Genomic DNA, 19824 nt, shown 5'->3' with positions numbered 1-19824 from the left:
GATAAACCACTATTTTATGGTTTATCTTGTGCTTAATTGAGTGGATTTTATCAACTCTTTACCCACTTATTCATACTATCACTACAAGAAAAATACCCATTCAGCCACACTTTTTTAAGCTACATTTGAAAAGCGTAGCCTATTCTATGAATAGGCTACGCTTTTCTCCGTGTTGCCTTTTTATAAGAGAAAAGGATACACAATTGTGGCATCATTTAAAAAGTGTAGCCTTAGGTATTATAGAAATCACTTATAAAGCGTAGCCGTAGGTTGATATCTATAGGTTCACTTTTCGTATCAAAGAAGACGCTTTTAGAGAGTAGCCTATTTATTAAGTTTTGAGTGCGTTTTAAAAGTGATGCCTAATGTATCTAGAGCCAAAAACTTGACCTTGACCTTGGTGAATTTTTTCCCTCTTAACTCTTTCCTGTAAACTCGCACACTCAGCTCACATTTTTTCCCTCTTAACTTAGTAAAATTTTGACCCATTCCCTCCAAAGCTTGTCATCACCCTTTCAGAGGAGAAAACCCTCCAAAGCACGAAGAAAATCCAGAGAAGATCGAAAACCCTCACCATCCATCGCGAAGATACTTAGCCAAATCGCGAATGAAACGTAACATTCATCACCCTTGTTAGCTTTTCCCGTCTTCTTCGCGCCACTCATCACCCCAAATCAGAGAAAGGGTCCGCCATCACCACACCACTCACGGCATCACCACTCACCTCCAAGAAGACTCTGCACTCACTCATCTTCACCACTCACCACGCCGTCACTCATCTTCACCGCACCGTCACTTCTCTTCGCTGTGCGCTCACATCAAGAAGACGCTGCGCTCAACTGAAAGCCTCTCTTCATTTGCTCACCATCGTCGAAAAGGTATGCATCTACCTTCATTTGGTTTCTGAAATTTGAGAATGTAGGGTTCCGATTTTAGGGTTTCAATTTGGGGGTTTGGTACGATAATCTGTGAACTCATGAATTGATTTTGTGATTTTGTGTTGCGGCGTAGGAGAACTCATTCTTCTAGGTTCGTTCACCACAAGCCCTAGGTTCGTTCGTCTATTGTCTATTCTTGCGATTTTGTGTATCAAGCAGCGGAGGAGATAACTCAAATCAAAACTTCAAGCAGCGACGAGACTGTTGGTATGCCTCTTCCCCCACTCTTCGTTTGTAACTGATTCATCTCCACTCACCGCGATGGAGAACTGAGATGGTAGTGACGATGAACCGAGACAATGGTATGTATGAATTTTCTGATTCTGCGATTTTTTTTTGAGAGTTTGTTGTTCTGATTTTTGGAGTTCTACAATCTTTTGTAATTTTTGCTTCTTACTATGTTAGAGTTTTCTTTTTTATTTTGCATTTTGCTTTATGATTTTGCATCTTGCTTTGTTAGGCTTTCTTGATTTTGCATTTTGTTTTTGAATTTTGGGCATAAAACAAATGAAATCATCATGTTTTGTCTTGTTTTCTTGAAAAGTTGGGTAGGAGATGTGAGATAGTGTTGTGGTTAGGCTTGAAATTATATGTTGTATATTTGAATCAGAAAGTTAATGTGTTTTGTTGAGGTTAATACTTCCATTCCTTACTAGTACTTTATCTGGAATTAGAGATAGTACTTTAGTTCTTTTTTAGGATATTTTTTGCAAAAACTTTAGCATGGAATTGAAACAGAGTTTTGGACTAATTTAACATACAATCGATGGAAAATCCTGAAGTATGTGCTGTCTTAGCGTTGATCAGAAAGCAATGTCCTTCCATCTTGATTTCATAAAGTTGAATGAATCCGTTTTCTAAATTTATAGCTCTGTGCCTTTCTTCTACTCATAAGCACTAACATAATTTTTTTTGTATTCTTTTAGGAACAAGTAAAGCTGCAAAATTCTTGAGAGCCAATTGAATTTCTCTTTTCAAAGTACCAGAAGAAACAGTAGAGCTACTTGGGAAATCTGACCTGTATTTCTTTAGCCCCGAGCATCCTCCATTGACCGAACCAGCTCAGAAAGCCCTTGACTGGGCCATGGATGAGAAATTGAAGTCAGGTATTATGGTTTCTGCCTTTCAGTTCCATGCCAAAATTTGTTCAATAAATGAGTAGACTCATTGTCAGTTCGAATTTTCCATTTCGTGTTGTACTACTTTGCAAGTTACTGTTGCACGAAATTAAAATGAACTGGAAAGAAACTGAGTTGTCTTGTGCCCCATCTGGAAATGCTCTTGTTCTATTTTAGGAGTTCGGTTTTTATTTTGTTTGCATGTGAGGATTAGATCAGCTTTTGCTCTAAATTTTAAAATAGCTTATAATCAAAATCCTGCTGAGAAATCCTTTGTGCGAGATTTTACATACTATTTGCATGATTTTACATTTGCCTTCCTAATTATGTGCTTTGATTGAAAACATGCTTCTTTGATCTTATATTTGCTTATTATTAATCCTCTCTTATTACCATTAGATGCCTTGATATGTGTGTTAAGTGATTTTATAGTTTATAGGACAGGAATGGCTCAGAGGATGGAAAGGAAGCATGCAAAAGTGGAAGGAATACAAGAAGTTGGAGAAATTGCTAAGCTGTCCAGCCTGACCTCTTCGCACTCAAACGGCCATAACTTGAGCTACAGAGATCCAAACGACGTGGTTTCAGTTGCGTTGGAAAGCTAACGTCTGGGGCTTCGATTTGATATATAATTTATCATAGTTTCCCTGACGCTAGGTGACGCGACCGCGTGCTCCATGCGGACGCGTCGCAGTGACGGAAATTCAGCATGTTTGAATTCACAACCAGCGAATTCTGGGTTGTTTCTGACCCAGTTCTCGACCCAAAAAACACAGATTAGAGGCTACAAAGTGGAGGAATGCATCCATTCATAAGAGAGGCTTTCACATTCACAATTTTAGGAGTAGATGTAGTTTTTAGAGAGAGAGGTTCTCTCCTCTCTCTTAGGATTAGGATTTAGGACTTCTCTTAGTTTTAGGAGTGACTCTCAATCCCAGGTTCAATGTTCTTTTATTTCTTTTCTCAATTTTGTTTATGACTCTCTATGTTTAGATTGATTTTCTATTTAATATATTTTGAGGTATTTCAGACTTATGATTGCTTTCTTTTATTTATATAAATAATTTGGATTTTTCTCTTTTGGCTTTGGTTGAGTCATTAGTAACTCTTGAGTTATCAAACTCATTGTTGATTGAAAATTGGAATTCTTCAAGAATTACTTCGAGATCCAATAACTCTAACTTTTCCCAAGGAAAGACTGGGACTTGAGGATTCGAATTAATTCGTCCACTTAACTTACCTTGATAGTTAGAGGTTAACAAAGTGGGAGAAAAATCCATTCTCATCACAATTGATAAGGATAACCAGGATAAGACTTCCAGTTCTTATACCTTGCCAAGAGTTTATTTTACAGTTATTATTATTTTATTTTACTTGTCATTCAGCATACTTTTTACCTTGATCCAAAACCCTAATTTACAACTCATAACCAATAATAAGAACACCTCCCTGCAATTCCTTGAGAAGATGACCCGAGGTTTGAATACTTCGGTTATCAATTTATTTAGGGGTTTGTTACTTGTGACAACCACAACGTTTGTATGAAAGGACTTTTGAAGGTTTAGAAACTATACTTGCAATGAGGATTTATCCGCAAACTTTATAGACCACGCAAAAGTTCTCTCATCAAAATGGCGCCGTTGCCAGGGAATTGCAAATATTCATTATGGTTGGAAGCTTTAAGTTTAAATGCAAAGGTTGGTGTAAAGCTCAACTGAATGGGTCTAGGAAGTTGTTTGGACGCTTCAGTGAGAATTCTAAGGCTGAACCACTCGGATGGAATCATGATAATCAACTTAAAGACGGGTGTAGAAACAAGATTTGGGATCCCGGAGGCCATTGGAATTACAAACATTGGTGGAGATTTCTGGATTAGTTCAAGCACAAGCCACCATAACAGGAAGCTCATCCAATGTCCAACTTAAGGACTTTAACTAAAAGTGCTAGGTGGGAGACAACCCACCATGGTATGATCGTTCCTTTTTCATTTTTAGTTAGTTTTATTTGTTTTCGAGTTTTATTTTATTTTATTATATTGAACCTGGAGTTTTGCATCACATTCATATTAACACTGCATTCTGCACTTTTTCAGATTTAAAAAAAAAAATTTCATGCGACGCGACCGCCTCATTGACGCGTCCGCGTCGCAGATGTGGGAGAGAATAATGAAATGAACAGAGAGTCACGCGAGAGCGTGGCTGGAGGCGTGCCAATAGCACAAATCATCCCACGCGACCGCGTTATATGGGAATAATGGCCTCCCACGCGACTGCGAGCCTCACGCGACCGCGTGCCTCACGCGGCCGCGTGACCAGAATTTCGACGTAATAATGGTGCACAGCCAAAAGTTGTGCTAGAGTGGTGCTGAACTGGCGCTGGACGCGCAGTCCATCTCACGCGACCGCGTGCCCCACGCGGCCGCGTCACATCCTACTAAGTGGCCACTCGCGCGATCGCATGCCCCATGCGATCGCGTCACCCAATATTTGGCAATTAATGATTTTTGAACAGAGAGTTGTGCGAGAGCGAGGCTGCCCTCGTGCCAGTAGGATAAAATGGGTCACGCGACCGCGTGACCGACGCGACCGCGTCAATCAGTTTAAGCGCAAGCCGCGCGACCGCGTGCCTTACGCGACCGCGTCGCTTGCGCCGCACAGCTTATCCTAATTTGCCAAATATCTTATCTTTTCTCCCCCAATCCTAATTTTTCCTCCCTCCCTTCTTACTTACTTCTTCTTCCCGTCTTTCCCTTCTCATTCTTCTTATCTTTTATTTTATTTTACTTAATTTATTTGCATATTTCATTCATTGCATCTTAATTTTGTGCATATTTTTGTTTTCTTTTCTAAATTCATTATTTTTCCTTTGGTGTTAAAATTTTCTTATTTCACCGTTGCATCTTCTCTTGAATTGTTTTAGGTGCTTAGTGACTTGTTTTATTCTGGATAGATAATATTATTTATATCGATGCCAATCTTTTATACCTGTATTACTTTTACATTGACATGAATTTATATTATCTCTCCTTACCCACACTCTCTTCTCTATTGTTGCAAATTTTTGCACTCTTGATTTGCCATGTACTTCTACTGTTTTCTCACTTGCATGTTGAAGCTTCCATGTAAATGAGACCTCTATTATTTGGCATTAACACCCATATTTTATTTATTTTCTTATCTTTATTTTTGGGTTACTCTTTTTCTTTTTCTCTTCTTTCAGGTTGGTCACCGAAGACGAAAAAAGGGAGAAACTTCTATAAGGGGAGACAAACAAGTCCATCTGCACAATCCTTGAAGAAAAGCATTAGTTGGAACAACCCGTCCACTTGCACATCTTAGCATGCACCGAGGATGGTGCAATCTTTAAGTGTGGGGAGGTCGATATCGATCTCCATGGGTTAGTTACTCTTCTATCTCAACACCAATGGTTTATTTTCCTTGTTAGTTGTTGCATTTGCATGTTTGATTGCATATTTATTTGATTTTGTGCATTTAGTTACTACTTGGTTAAAGTTATAAATTTATTTTTAGGACTCTATTTTTGAAAAATTTTACTAATTTAAATTGAAAAAAAAAATTTATATTAAAACTTGTTTGGAAGTTGTATTTGGAACATGGTTTTTGAGCTAAAGAACACACAACCTGTGAGATTTGAGCTTATTTATATGATTACATTATTTAACCATAAATATTTTATTCCTGTGTGTTTTCTTCACTATGATTGCAATCTTTGCTTTGTTCCATTCTATATGTCCAATATTTAGTGTATTTACATGCTTGCATATGATTGAGGCTATTATTTGATTTTTACTCACTTATCCCAAATAAGCCTACCCTTTCAATCACCCTTGTCAGCCACCTTGAGCCTTTTAATCCCCATTTGTTCTATATTTTACCACATCACTAGCCTTAAGCGGAAAACAAATTAATTATCCCAATTGAATCTTTGGTTAGCTTAAGATAGAGATTGTGTATCAACTAAGTGTGGGAAAACTGTGGGAACATGGGTTAATAAAGGAATGTAACATGTTTCTAATTTATTTGAATATTGAGAATTTGGGAACCTACTCATGAAAAACCAAAATAGAAAAATAATGGAAATTCCATGTGCATTGATAAGTTATGTTTATTTCTCTATAAAAAAAAGAAAAAAAATATATAATATAAATAAATAAATAAGGGGACAAAATTACCCCAATGTTAAGTTAATAAAAGATCAATGCATATGGGATAAAATTAAAAAAAAAATTGATACATGAGTATGTAATGCAAAAGTGAAGACTATGGGTAGCTAGGCATGATTCTAGAGTTATATAGAGTATATGTATGTTAGGTGAAAGCTTAGGTTAATTAAAGATTCAATTTATAAAGCTCACTTAGCCATATACATATACCCTTACCCTTACCTTAGCCCCATTACAACCTTGAAAAGACCTCATGGTGTTTGTATTGATATATTAAATATTTGTTGATTGGTTAGAGGAAGAACAAAGTTTAGAAAGCATGACTAGGGAAGAGTAGAGTGATTGACCCTAGACACTTGAGAGTTAGAGTGATATACACTACCAGTAAGGGTTCAGTGCTAAATTCTATGTTCCCTGCTTTCATGAGCTATCTTCTTACAAGTTTACTTGTACCTTATTTTGTATGATTTGAATTAGTGGAATCTGATTTATATTTGTCTTGGAGAATTTATTTATTTTTGACCAAGTAGGTAGAAACATTTTGCATGTAGTTGCATTCATATAGATAGGTTGCATTTCATACCATTCCTCTTCATTCTTTAGAGTTTCTCTTGAACTTAGCATGAGGACATGCTATTGTTTAAGTGTGGGGAGGTTGATAAATCACTATTTTATGGTTTATCTTGTGCTTAATTGAGTGGATTTTATCAACTCTTTACCCACTTATTCATACTATTTGCATGATTTTACATTTGCCTTCCTAATTATGTGCTTTGATTGAAAACATGCTTCTTTGATCTTATATTTGCTTATTATTAATCATCTCTTATTACCATTAGATGCCTTGATATGTGTGTTAAGTGATTTTAGAGTTTATAGGGCAGGAATAGCTCAGAGGATGGAAAGAAAGCATGCAAAAGTGGAAGGAATACAAGAAGTTGGAGAAATTGCTAAGCTGTCCAGCCTGACCTCTTCTCACTCAAACGGCCATAACTTGAGCTACAGAGGTCCAAAGGATGCGGTTCTAGTTGCATTGGAAAGATAACGTCCGGGGCTTCGATTTGATATATAATATGCCATAGTTTCTCTGACGCTAAGCGACGCGACTGCGTGCTTCATGCGGACACGTCGCAGTGACGGAAATTCAGCATGTTTGAATTCGCAACCAGCGAATTCTGGGTTGTTTCTGACCCAGTTCTCGACCCAGAAAATGCATAATAGAGGCTATAAAGTGGAGGAATGCATCCATTCATAAGAGAGGCTTTCACATTCACAATTTTAGGAGTAGATGTAGTTTTTAGAGAGAGAGGTTCTCTCCTCTCTCTTAGGATTAGGATTTAGGACTTCTTTTAGTTTTAGGAGTGACTCTCAATCCCAGGTTCAATGTTCTTTTATTTCTTTTCTCAATTTTGTTTATGACTCTCTATGTTTAGATTGATTTTCTATTTAATATATTTTGAGGTATTTCAGACTTATGATTGCTTTCTTTTATTTATATAAATAATTTGGATTTTTCCCTTTTGGCTTTGGTTGAGTCATTGGTAACTCTTGAGTTATCAAACTCATTGTTGATTGAAAATTGGAATTCTTCAAGAATTACTTCGAGATCCAATAACTCTAACTTTTCCCAAGGAAAGACTGGGACTTGAGGATTCGAATTAATTCGTCCACTTAACTTACCTTCATAGTTAGAGGTTAACAAAGTGGGAGAAAAATCAATTCTCATTACATTTGATAAGGATAACCAGGATAGGACTTCCAGTTCTTATACCTTGCCAAGAGTTTATTTTACAGTTATTATTATTTTATTTTACTTGTCATTCAACATACTTTTTACCTTGATCCAAAATCCCAATTTACAACTCATAACCAATAATAAGAACACCTCCCTGCAATTCCTTGAGAAGACGACCCGAGGTTTGAATACTTCGGTTATCAATTTATTTAGGGGTTTGTTACTTGTGACAACCACAACCTTTGTATGAAAGGACTTTTGAAGGTTTAGAAACTATACTTGTAACGAGGATTTATCCGCAAAATTTCTAGACCACGCAAAAGTTCTCTCATCAGAGGCATGGAAAAGCTTTGACCGTATCCACTCTGATTTTGCTTTGGATCCTAAAAACATTAGGTTAGGTCTTTGCTCTGATGGGTTTACTCCAAATATCCAATTTAACAAGCATTATTCTTGTTAGCCCGTAATTGTTATTCCATACAATCTACCTCCTCGGATGTTAACTTGCTTCAGACTTGGTCCTAATAACCCTAAAGCCAACATTAATGTATTCTTGGGACCCTTGATTGACGAATTAAATGAGTTATAGAATCCTGGTGTTTTGTCGTATGACGTTGTAGAAAAGAATAATTTCGTCTTAAAAGCAGCATTGATGTGGACTATTAATGATTTTCCCGCTTATGAGATGTTGTATGGGTGGATGACACAAGGAAGATTGTCATGTCCTATTTGCATGGAGGATACTAAGTCTTTTACATGATCACATAGAGTCAAGGCATCATGGTTTGATTGTCATTGACGATTAGATTCTTGCTAGTAAAGAAATTTTCACAAATAAATTCCCGTTGTAAGTATAGTTTCTAAACCAGCAGCGAATCCTTTCATACAAAAACTTGGTTGTCACTTAAGCAAACCCAATAAAATTTATAACCGAAGTATTCAAACCTCGGGTCGTCTCTCAAGGAATTGCAGGAAAGTATGATTTATTATTGGTTATGGAAAAAGGTATATTTTTAGGTTTTTGAGATAGGGGACAAGTAATTTAAATGGAAAAAAAATAAAATAATAATTATAAAAACTCTTGGCAAGGTATAAGAACTGAAAATCTCATCCCAGTTATCCTTATCAGGTGTGATGAGAATTGGCTTTTGCTCCCACTTAGTTAACCTTTACTAAATAAAGGAAAGTCAAGTGGACTAATCAATCTGATTCCTCAAGTCCTAGTCAACTCCTATGGAAAGACTAGCTTTAGAGGGATCCAAATCAATCAGCAATTTCCAATAATTAATCAACAGCTGAGTTTGACAACTCAAGTGTCACCAATTACTTAACCAAAGCCAAAAGGGAAGAAAATCTACTCGAATAAAAATGCCTTGACCATAATAAGGGAGTAAAAAGGAAACATGGTAATTAAAATTCAATTGAAAACAATTAAAAAAATAATAGATTTAAATGGAAAAGTACTTTTTGCATTAACAATCCATGAAAATAATCCAATTGTAACTCTGAACAAAGTAAATAGGGATTAAAAGAGTAAGGAAACAGAAAACAAACTAGAATGATAAAGTCTTCAATGGAGGTAGTAACTCTGTAATATCCAACTCAAAAGTATAAAACTAGAAATCCTAAGTCCTAAAACCTAAGAGAGAGAGAGGAGAGAGCCTCTCTCTCTAGGAAACTACATCTAAAACCTAAAATTGTGAATTATGAATGTTGTCTATGAATGAATTGATTGATTTCCCTACTTTATAGCCTCTAATCTGTGTTTTCTGGGCCAAAAACTAGGTCAAAAACAGCCAAAAATCGCCCCCAGTGATTTTTGGTACGTCCAGCACGCGGCAAAGCCACGCGTACGCGTCGTCCAGGCGTGAGCGTGGATTGGATTTTTTGCCAGGTCACACGTGCGTGTGATCCACGCGTGTGCATCGCTTATCTTCAAGGAAGCTATGGAAAATTATATATTGTTGTGAAGCCCCGGATGTTAGCTTTCCAACGCAACTAGAACCGCCTCATTTGGACCACTGTAGCTCAAGTTATGGTCGATTTAGTACCAAGAGGTCATGCTGGACAGCTTTAGCAGTTCCTTCAATTTCTTGTATTCCTTCTACTTTTGCATGCTTTCTTTCCATCCTCTAAACCATTCCTGTCCTGTAATCCCTGAAATCACTTAACGTACATATCACGGCATCGAATGGTAATAAGAGGGGATTAAACATAGCAATTTAAAGGCCAAAGAAACATGTTTCCAATCATAGCACAAAATCAGGAAGGAAAATGTAAAACCATACAATTAGTATGAATAAGTGAGTAAAGAATTGATAAAAATTACTCAATTGAGCACAAGATAAATCATAAAATAGTGGTTTATCAGTCATCGGAGGTTTTTGCCGATAGACCACCCTTATAGGCGCAATAAGAATGATTTTAGGAAGAATAAAATAGAAAGTGAAGAGGCTCCTACTAGATTAAGTGGTTTAAAGATTTGGCAAAGGGTTAAAGAACTTGGGAAGATATCAGATAATGGAAAGTGGATCAAATTGCGAGAGTATGGTATTACTCACAATTGGACCTAGCAAAGTGTGTTTTTAGAGTTACCTTATTGGAAGGATAACCTGGTTCGTCACTGTTTTGATGTAGAAGAATGTGTTTGATAACATAATAATACTGTTATGGACACTGATAAACTAAAGACAATAAAAAGGCTAGGTTAGACTTGGCTGAACTATGCAAGCATCCAGATTTACATTTGTGGTATGTCGGTGATAATTGTTAGTCCAAACTTAGGCCAGCTTATACTTTGACTTCTGAACAGCAACAAGACATGTATAGGTGGGTGCAACAACTTAGATTTTTGGATGGTTATGCATCTAACCTTGCTAGATGTGTAAGTCTTTCCCATGATTGTCACATTTTTATGCAGTGCTTGCTTCTAACTTCATTCAGAGAACTACCTACAAACACATGGAAACCTCTTACTGAGTTAAGCCAATTTTTTAAAGACTTGTGCTCAACCACCCTTAAGGGTCATGATTTGGAGGTTATAGAGCAGAATATTCCCATTATCCTTTGCAAGTTAGAAAGGATATTTTTCCCGAAATTCTTTAATGTGATGGAGTGTTTGCCAATTCATCTAGCATGTGAGGCTCGTGTGTGTGGGCCTGTCCAATATATGTGGATGTATCTGTTTGAATGGGTGGTAGGAGCATTCAAGTGAACAATAAAAAATAGAGCAAGGGTTGAAGCTTTGATTTGTGAGGCTTTCTTGGCAAAGTAGACTTCAAGTTTTGTTTTTTTCTACTTTGAACTACATATCTTATCGAGACGAACCTGTATGGGAAGAAATGATGATAGGGGAGACATAATTAGAGCTTCTTTATCAATATTTAAGAGACCTAATCGCAAGGTTGAAAAAGCTAAAGATCATTGGTTAGACGAACGGGACAAGGCTGTGGCTCATTTGCATATTCTACTCAATGAAAGAAAAGTTAGCCCTTTCTATATGTAAGTGCACAAATATTTTATTAAACAGTTAATTACACTTGTTTTACTAATGAATCCCATAACTTATCAACTCTAGTCCTACTTTCATCAAGGTTTTGGAAAGAAACTTGTCCTGGAGAAAGCGATGATCGATTTGCCTCTTGATTTGCATCATATGTAAGTGCATAGATTTGTATCATTTATGTAAAGGATGCATTACATAGTAATCACATATCTTTTATTAAACAGTTTATTGCATGTTTCTAACTAGGTTCAAAATCAATGCAATGAAATTGTTGTTCTCGGTTTGCAATCACTTTCTTGGGATCCTTCAAATAAAGCAACAAGTTGTCCAATTTATAAAGTAAATGGATATACATTTCATACTCTTGCAAGGGCACAAGGGAAAAAAAATCGATAACACCAATGTGTTTGTCAAAGGTGATGTAGGCAACATGGAAAGTGATTGGTTTGGAGTATTAAAAGATATACTCGAGTTTGAATACACTAGTGATGACTCTAATCGAGTTGTTTTGTTCAAATGTCAATGGTATGATCTAAGTCATCCAAATGGAACACATATTCATAATGACTATAAAATAACTAAAGTCAACCATAGCAAAAAATATCGCCACTATAATCCTTTCATTGTCGCCAACAAAGCTAAACAAGTTTACTTCTTACCTTATCTTGGAAATTGCAAGTCTATGTCGTGTATTGTTGTAAACACTAAACCAAGAGGTTGAATTGAAACCAATCATGTACATGTAGATGAGGATGAAGATGAGAATGATGTAGCTCATCAAATGGATGAGAGCAATCCTTTTAGGATTTTTGACACTGAGCCTCCTATTAGTCTTAAGTCTCCATTTAGAGAGGACCGCATTGTCAAATTGTCCATCGGCTCTAGTTTTGGGGCTAATAAAAATAAATATGATGATGTTGCAGACTTTGATGATGATATCGATTTTTGATAGGGTTACCATTTTTAATATTTGACTTGTCTTTAATATTGTTTTAACTTGTATTATTTTAATATTGTCTTTAGTATATAAGTAGGTCATGGCTCCTCGGGTCAAGGGTAAAGGTGTCAAGGGTCATAGAGGTTCTCGCACTACCACTGTAGCCGCTATTACCACCCCCTCCACCTCTTCTGGGACTTTGATTGTGCCAGATTTTTAGTCAGGACCACTTACTTAGCAACCGTATTTGATGGTGCCTAATCCAGGCTACACGAGTCCTCTTCCACTAAGTTGGTCTACTCCAGGATGTATGGGTCCCCGTCCACCACCCCCTCCTCCAATTTTGATTCCTCCTCTGCCTCGCAATTCCAGTCTATTAGTTAATTCAGAGACACCTGGAAGCTCTAGTACATCTCCTCCATCAGAGACCGCATCGGTTCCTAATGTTGTCACAAACGAAAGTTTGGTTCCAGATGGATAAACAAGATAAAATTTGATTGCTTGAATTAGAGAAATAATTACTTTTTTTTAGTTTCCTAACTTGTCAATTCTTTATGAAATTATCAGTTGGTTACCTTTCCCTCCTGATTCTTAAAAGATTACAAAGATCATCAAAAAACAGTATGATAAACTGTATAGAAAGTTTGGGAATGTCCCTCTTCCGAAAAAGAAGCTTTGGTTTAAAGAGTGGAAAGTAAAAGTAACATATATATCATACAAATAATATAAATTATTCTAAGAACATACTAGGTTATTTTCTCATCTTATCTTATATTATAGTATCCTTTTTATGTCCAGAGCAACTTTCTTATTGATGATAATGATGGAAAGTTTTTTTGGAGGGCTTTCAAGTATAAGACAAGAAAGCGATTTAGCCAAATGATGTTGGATATCCGTGAGGATATGGATACAAAAATTTTTTCTTACAAAAATATGTTGGAAAGGTACTAGAAAATAGATAAAAAATAAAAAAATATAAGGAAAAAAGCAAGGGAGAATCGAGCATCACTCTTAGGTGGTTCTATTCCACTGAGCTCAACTATAGAGAGGATGGTAACATAACTTAAGTGGCTTTAGATCTTATTTAATAGATATTTATTTATGTAAAATTTTTTTCATTTTGGGTTTTATATGAAACAGAAGAAGCAATTGGACCGTACACTAACCCGCGAGAAAGTCTTTAAGAAAAATCTACACACTTAAAAGTAAAAACCTAGATTTGTTGTTTATACATGTGCATAGGCATATTCCTTATGGTTCTATGTGAAAATAGCTTTTGTTCTAATTCTTGTTGAGAAACAGGTATTGATATACTGTATGTTAGAAAATGTTAGTTAAGAAAACATAACAGTGTTATTTAGTTGATAGCTACCATTCTAATTCTAGTGCACAAGAAGAAAAAAGATTTAGGAATATCCTCTGTAGTAAAATACCATTCTTATTCGTTGCTTTAAAGTAGGGGAATAAATCTCAGAGAGAGGGCAAGTAAAATACAAAAGAGCAAGAGTAAGAGAGATTCATAGATTATTTATTTATTTATTTATGTACAGAATTTTGAATTCTTTATTATATTCGTTTAGCCGATAGCTTACTCTAGTTCTGTCTCTTAATAGTATTTTTGTTTAATAAGTTCTCTATAGGTTTAATTACTCTGTAGGTCTCTATAGGTTCACCGAATTTTCAATTAGGTCCTTATACTTTTTTTCTTTTCAATTGGGTCCCTATACATTCATTTATTTTTCAATTAAGTCCCTGCCGTGAGAATAACGTTTAAGATAACAGAATATTCTTGGTAAAAAACGAATATTCTGATAATTTAGTTGTAATAGCTAGTTGAAAAAACATGTATTTTTTTCAAAATACCAAAAGAGCCCATGCATTTTATCCCAAAGGAAAAAAAAACTAGCCTTAAGTTGCTCTGTGGAGATTGTGTCCACTGTCGTCTCCTGCGTCGGGCCCTCGTTTTCATACCTCTGAGGCATCGTCTGCAGCTGACACTTGGTGGTCTGTCGCCTGTCGCCTCCTTCTCTCTGCGCTGGTTTGTTCTGCCTTATTCTGCTCGGAGGTCTATTGCGCTGTTTTTCCATCCAAGCCGTCGCCGTCCCTCGCGGTGCTTCGCCTCGCCTGACATCGCTGCGCGCACCACACCGTGCCGAGCCTCACCGTGCCTGGCCTCCCGTCTGGCCTCCCATCCCTGCGTTGTGCCTCTCCTCCATCTCCTTGTAGTCGATCGGTCACAAAACAGGTAACATATAACATTGATTTTTTTCAGTTTTTCAAACTTGATGTAACATGTTTATGCTAATTTTAATTTTTTAAAAATATGGTATTGGTTGAGTACCTATTTTTTGAATTGATTTCTGGATTGTTTTGATGTATTAGTTTAGGGTTTACAATATAAATATTTATGTACAAGAATTTTGTTAATTGGTGAATTGACATATAATTTAATTTTTTGCTGATGATGATTTTTGCTTATTGTTGATTGTTGATTGTTGTTGCTGTGATGATGCTGCTTTATTAGGATTCTATTTCTCTTTTCTTTTAATGTATTGATGGGAGATTCGGATTTCACCATAGACATACATCATGGTGGCAATTTTTATGATATAGGGCATGTGATAGAATATTTTGGGGGAAGGGTGTTGGAAGATATGCATTTTGAGCTCGATGATTGGAGTTTGCAAGAAATAGTTAGTGAGCTGCAGAAGTTAGGGTACAAAGGGTATGCTAAGATATGGTACTGTGAACCAGAATTTCAATTGAGATCGGGTCTTAGAGAATTAATGAGTGATGGAGATGCCATGAGAATGGGTAGGTTATTAGTGTCACAGACTGTTAAGCATTGCTCCGTGTATGTTGTTGATGGCTGCAGGGAAGGTAATGGTGTTGAGATATGTTCAAATGATCAGGACTATGTGCCAAATGAAGCTGAGTACAGTGCAGTGGTTTCATAGAAGTAGAAATTAAAGGTGAATCAGAGTCATATAGTGAGGAGGATAGATTTGATGATAGTGCTGATTATGGAGATCACGAGGATTATTTTGGGTTTGATGTTGAAGATGGAAATAATGTAGAGCTTCAAATGCTTTTGGGGGGTTTGATGGCCCGTTAAATCAACATGACAATGCTCAAACTGCTGGTGTTGATGCTGCTGGGAATGGTGCCGCTCTTAGAGAGGATGTTGAAGTTGGAGAAATTTTTTAGGGTTATAAAACTGAAGATATTGATAGCTATGAGGGAGATTCAGATAATATGATTAAGAAGAGAAGATATCATAAATATAATAAGGCTGAGATGAGCAAGGAATATGAGTTTAAGGTGGGTTTAGAGTTCAAGTCACTTGGTCAGTTTAAAGATGCTATTAGAAAGCATGCTTTGTTGAATGGAAGGGATATTAGGTATATCAAGAATGATAAGGTTAGAGGTAGAGTGGGCTGCAGAGGGAAGAAAGGAAAGTGTAGGTGGATGGCATTTGCATCCAAAGTTGGTGGTTCTGATTGCTTTCGGCTGAAGACCCTTAATAGAAAACACACTTGTGGACGAAATTACAACGGTAGGCTTGCATCAAGTAGTTGGGTGTCTTAGAAGATTGTTACCAATATTAGTAGGGGAGAGGAGATGAAGATTGCAATAGTAATTCAGACCATTCAGGATAAATATATGGCTAATATTTCAGTCACAAAGGCTTATTGGGCAAGGAGAAAAACGAGAGAAGTACATGACAGGGCTATTCTGCAATATGGCAAGCTGAGAGATTACTGTGCAGAGATTATGAGGACAAATCCCGGGTGTACCACTCAGATTTTGTTTGACAGGCCTTCAATTACACACCAGCTAAGGTTTATGAAGATGAACATGTGTCTAGATTCTGTTAAGCAAGGGTTCTTGGCTGGTTGCAAGCCTATTATAGGGGTAGATGGCTACCACTTGAAGGGTGATCATAGCCAACAACTTATGGTGGCTGTTGGAAGAGATCCAAACGATAATTACTTCCCAATTGCTGTTGCTATTGTAGAGGCTGAAACCAGAGACAGTTGGGGTTGGTTTATTAACCTTTTATTGGATGATATTGGATATGTTAGTAGAAGGAAGTGGATATTCATGTCCGACCAACAAAAGGTTAGCACTTGCTATGTAATTATTTATTAAGCCGTTGTGTATTTATATTAAACATATTGGATAGTTTTTATTTTTGATTAAGTTGTCATTAATAGGCGGACAATATAATTTGTTATTAAATTAAGACTTCATAATAGGCGAACAATATAATTAGTTATTAAATTATGACTTCATAATCGGCGGACAATATAAGTTGTTTATCTTTTCGTACCTCATCATATCTATGTTCTTTTATGATTTCGGTTTATATTATTTACTACAGGGTTTGATGCAAGTTTTTCAAGAGATGATGCCGACTTTAAAGCATAGACTATGGTTGAGACATTTGTATGCCAATTACAAGAAAGCATATGGTGGTGGGACTGTTTTGAGGGACCTAATTCTATCAATAGATAAAGCTATATATGTGGAGGAATGGGAGAGGAGCATGACGCAGCAATGCACATCAAACCAACAATATGCAAAGCTAGCAGCATTAGATCCCAAGCTCTGGTGGAAGAGCAACTTCACTTTTCTTTCTAAAAGCGACATGTTGAGAATAATATTTCTGAAGCTTTCAATGGTAGGATCTTGGAGGCAAGAGACAAGCCTATACTCACTATGTTCGAGTGGATTCAGTGTTATTGGATGTCTCAATTTGCTGAAAAAAAGAAGAAGGCCGAAAAATATGGCAGTACAATCATGCCTAAACCAAAAAAGAGGCTTGATGTCATTGCAACACGAGCTATAGAGTGGCAAGCAAGATGGGCTGGAGGACTGACATACGAGGTTTCTCATAAGAATCGGATGATTGTAGAGAGGTTCGTGGTTGACTTATTGGCTGGAACGTATAGCTGCAAATTTTGGGAATTATATGGAATGCCCTGCCCGCATGCTTGTTGTGCCATATTTGAGAAATGGGACAATCTAGAAGATTACTGCAGCAACTTCTATAACCCAGCAGCCTATGCTGCAACTTATGGCAAGTTAGTTTCTCCAATCAACGGAAAAAATATGTGGCCGAAAGTTGAGTGTGATACCATCATGCCCCCCATCCTTAGAGTGAAGCCAGGAAGACCACGGATGGTGAGGATCAGAGAACCTGATGAGAACTGTTCTCAGACAAAGCTTAGGAGGATGGGTACATCTGTGACATGCAACAACTGCAGACAATATGGACATAATAGAAGGCATTGTCCCAATCCAATAGTGTCAGGTACCAATAGTGGAATAGGTTGTGATAGTATATGATAACATATTGGATGTGAATTATTTTTAGTAACATATATGCTGCTCTTTAACTATTTTTTGTTGAAATTAGAATTTTTTTTTGATGAGTTTAGTGGAGTAGGTTGTGACAGTATATGATAACATACTGGATGTGAATTATTTTTAGTAACATATATGCTGCTCTTTAACTGTTTTTTGTTGAAATTAGAATGTGTGTGATAGTATATGATAACATAGTGGATTTTTGAATTATATTTTGGAACATATATGCTGCTCTTTAACTGTTTTTTGTTGAAATTAGAATGTGTTTGATGTATTTAGTGGAATAGGTTGTGATAGTATATGATAACATAGTGGATGTGAATTATTTTTGGGAACATATATGCTGCTCTTTAACTATTTTTTGTTGAAATTAGAATGTGTTTGATGTATTATAGTGGATGTGAATTATTTTTGATATCATTTGTTTGATGAAGTTATGTTGTGTTATCAATGTCAGCATATTGTAGACCTTATCCAAGTTTTTTTAACATATAAATTGATTGAAAATAGAGTTGAATGTTTATGTGGTACAAGGCATATAAATGTAAGATGTTTGACACTGGTTTATGTTGCAAACTGGTTGTGTTATACCTGGTTTCAAGGCCTGATATTGCTGCTGCCACCAACGGAAAAGATCCGGCTGCTGCTGACACTGTGGCTATTGTTGCGGCTGCTGCTGATATTGCGGTTACTGTTGACACTGCTCCTACTGCCGACAATAGATCCAGTGTGAATATTCGTAGATCTGAGAGAATAAGGCAAGTAGGAATAGGCAGGGCAGAGGAAGGGGTAGAGCTGCATCTTTACAACCACTCCGATCCCCACCACACCTGCTACTACATCTTCACAACTGCTACCCACCACACCTACTGTTGCTGCCTCTACTCAACCACCTCCAATACTTGCAACTTCAGCTTCTCAGGCTCCAACCATAGCCACCAGTGCAATGAATTATGAGCCTCTTATTGTAGCACCTTGTGGATCTTCACAACAAGCCTTACCTCTTGAAGGGTCAGCCTCCCAGTCTCTCCTACCTGTGGCAACTACAAGTTCGCAGTAACCACCTAGAGCATCTTCTCAACCTTTACCAAAGACAAAAGTGTTTGGTGTGAGGAGGAGTGGGTGGCTAAAGTTAGGAGTGAGGAAACCAATAGGGGCACCTAGTCTACATATAGACCTAACTGATGACTGAAGCATGATTAAATTTATAGTTAGGGTTGTTGGGGTTGCTATTAAATAGTATATGTTGTGATGAATTGTGTCTCTGTGGCCAATGTTTATTATATGGATAGGACAACTATTTTGATATTTTGGGATTAGGTTGGACTACTTTTAATTGTTGCACTTCTTGGACCTTTATTTTGGATTAGGTATGTGGCATATTATATGAGCACTTATTTTGTGATATTTTGTGTATATATGGTTTACAGGAACACTTATTTAATGGATATCTAGATATGTGGCATATTATATGGCCACTTATTTTCTGTACTTTGTTGACCAATTGTGTAACTTTAAAGATTTAACTATAAAGTTTCTTCCCAACTATGATTTTATTGTTATAAACACACAAAATACATCAATGCAAAATTTATTCAAACTAAACATAATTAGCAATAATTGGATTGAAGTTGTAGGATCTCTTACATTAAAATTTCATAACACAGATAACTTTAAACTCTTACAAACCACATTCCAATTATTAAGACTAGCAAAAACATAAACAGCATATATTGCATTTTACATTGATTTTTTATATTGTCATCCAATCTCCCAACTTGTTCTTGAAAAATATTAAACTCATCACATAATCTACCCACACAAGCATCTATTTCTCTGGCTTCAACAATCAATTTCTCCATCTCCACATTTAGTATCTCTATCTTTCTTTCTTTGCATCCAATTTCCTCATTTCACCCTCCAACTTAGTATAGTTTTATGTTCCAACAACTCCAACAGCAGCAGCAGACACGTTATTTCTTGCCCTAGCTTCATTAACACATTCAAAAAATTTACATCTTTTGTTAGGGCAAGA

At 36.6% G+C, this 19824-nt stretch overlaps 1 protein-coding gene and 1 long non-coding RNA gene across 2 annotated transcripts; both read left to right on the top strand.

Annotated features, from left to right (window-relative positions):
* Window positions 553-2092, top strand: LOC110267080. The gene is made up of 3 exons (XR_002354410.1): window positions 553-878; window positions 1012-1240; window positions 1865-2092. It is a non-coding gene; the product is annotated as an uncharacterized LOC110267080 (long non-coding RNA).
* Window positions 15672-17768, top strand: LOC107615309. Its single transcript, XM_016317392.1, has 4 exons — window positions 15672-15972; window positions 16096-16538; window positions 16801-17100; window positions 17157-17768. The coding sequence occupies exons 1-4, from the start codon at window positions 15672-15674 to the stop codon at window positions 17766-17768; spliced, it is 1656 nt and encodes a 551-aa protein (XP_016172878.1).

Source organism: Arachis ipaensis, chromosome B09 (assembly GCF_000816755.2).
Source record: "Arachis ipaensis cultivar K30076 chromosome B09, Araip1.1, whole genome shotgun sequence".
NCBI lineage: Eukaryota > Viridiplantae > Streptophyta > Magnoliopsida > Fabales > Fabaceae > Arachis > Arachis ipaensis.
This window is presented reverse-complemented; position numbering and strand designations above follow the sequence as displayed.

Excerpts from the sequence above, each read along its gene's own strand:
- LOC107615309 (XM_016317392.1), top strand. The coding sequence starts at position 15,672 with ATGATTAAGAAGAGAAGATATCATAAATATAATAAGGCTGAGATGAGC. Across the intron at positions 15,973-16,095 it reads TTGTGGACGAAATTACAACG|TCACAAAGGCTTATTGGGCA; the intron begins GTAGGCTTGCAT and ends CTAATATTTCAG. Across the intron at positions 17,101-17,156 it reads TATTTCTGAAGCTTTCAATG|TGTTATTGGATGTCTCAATT; the intron begins GTAGGATCTTGG and ends GAGTGGATTCAG.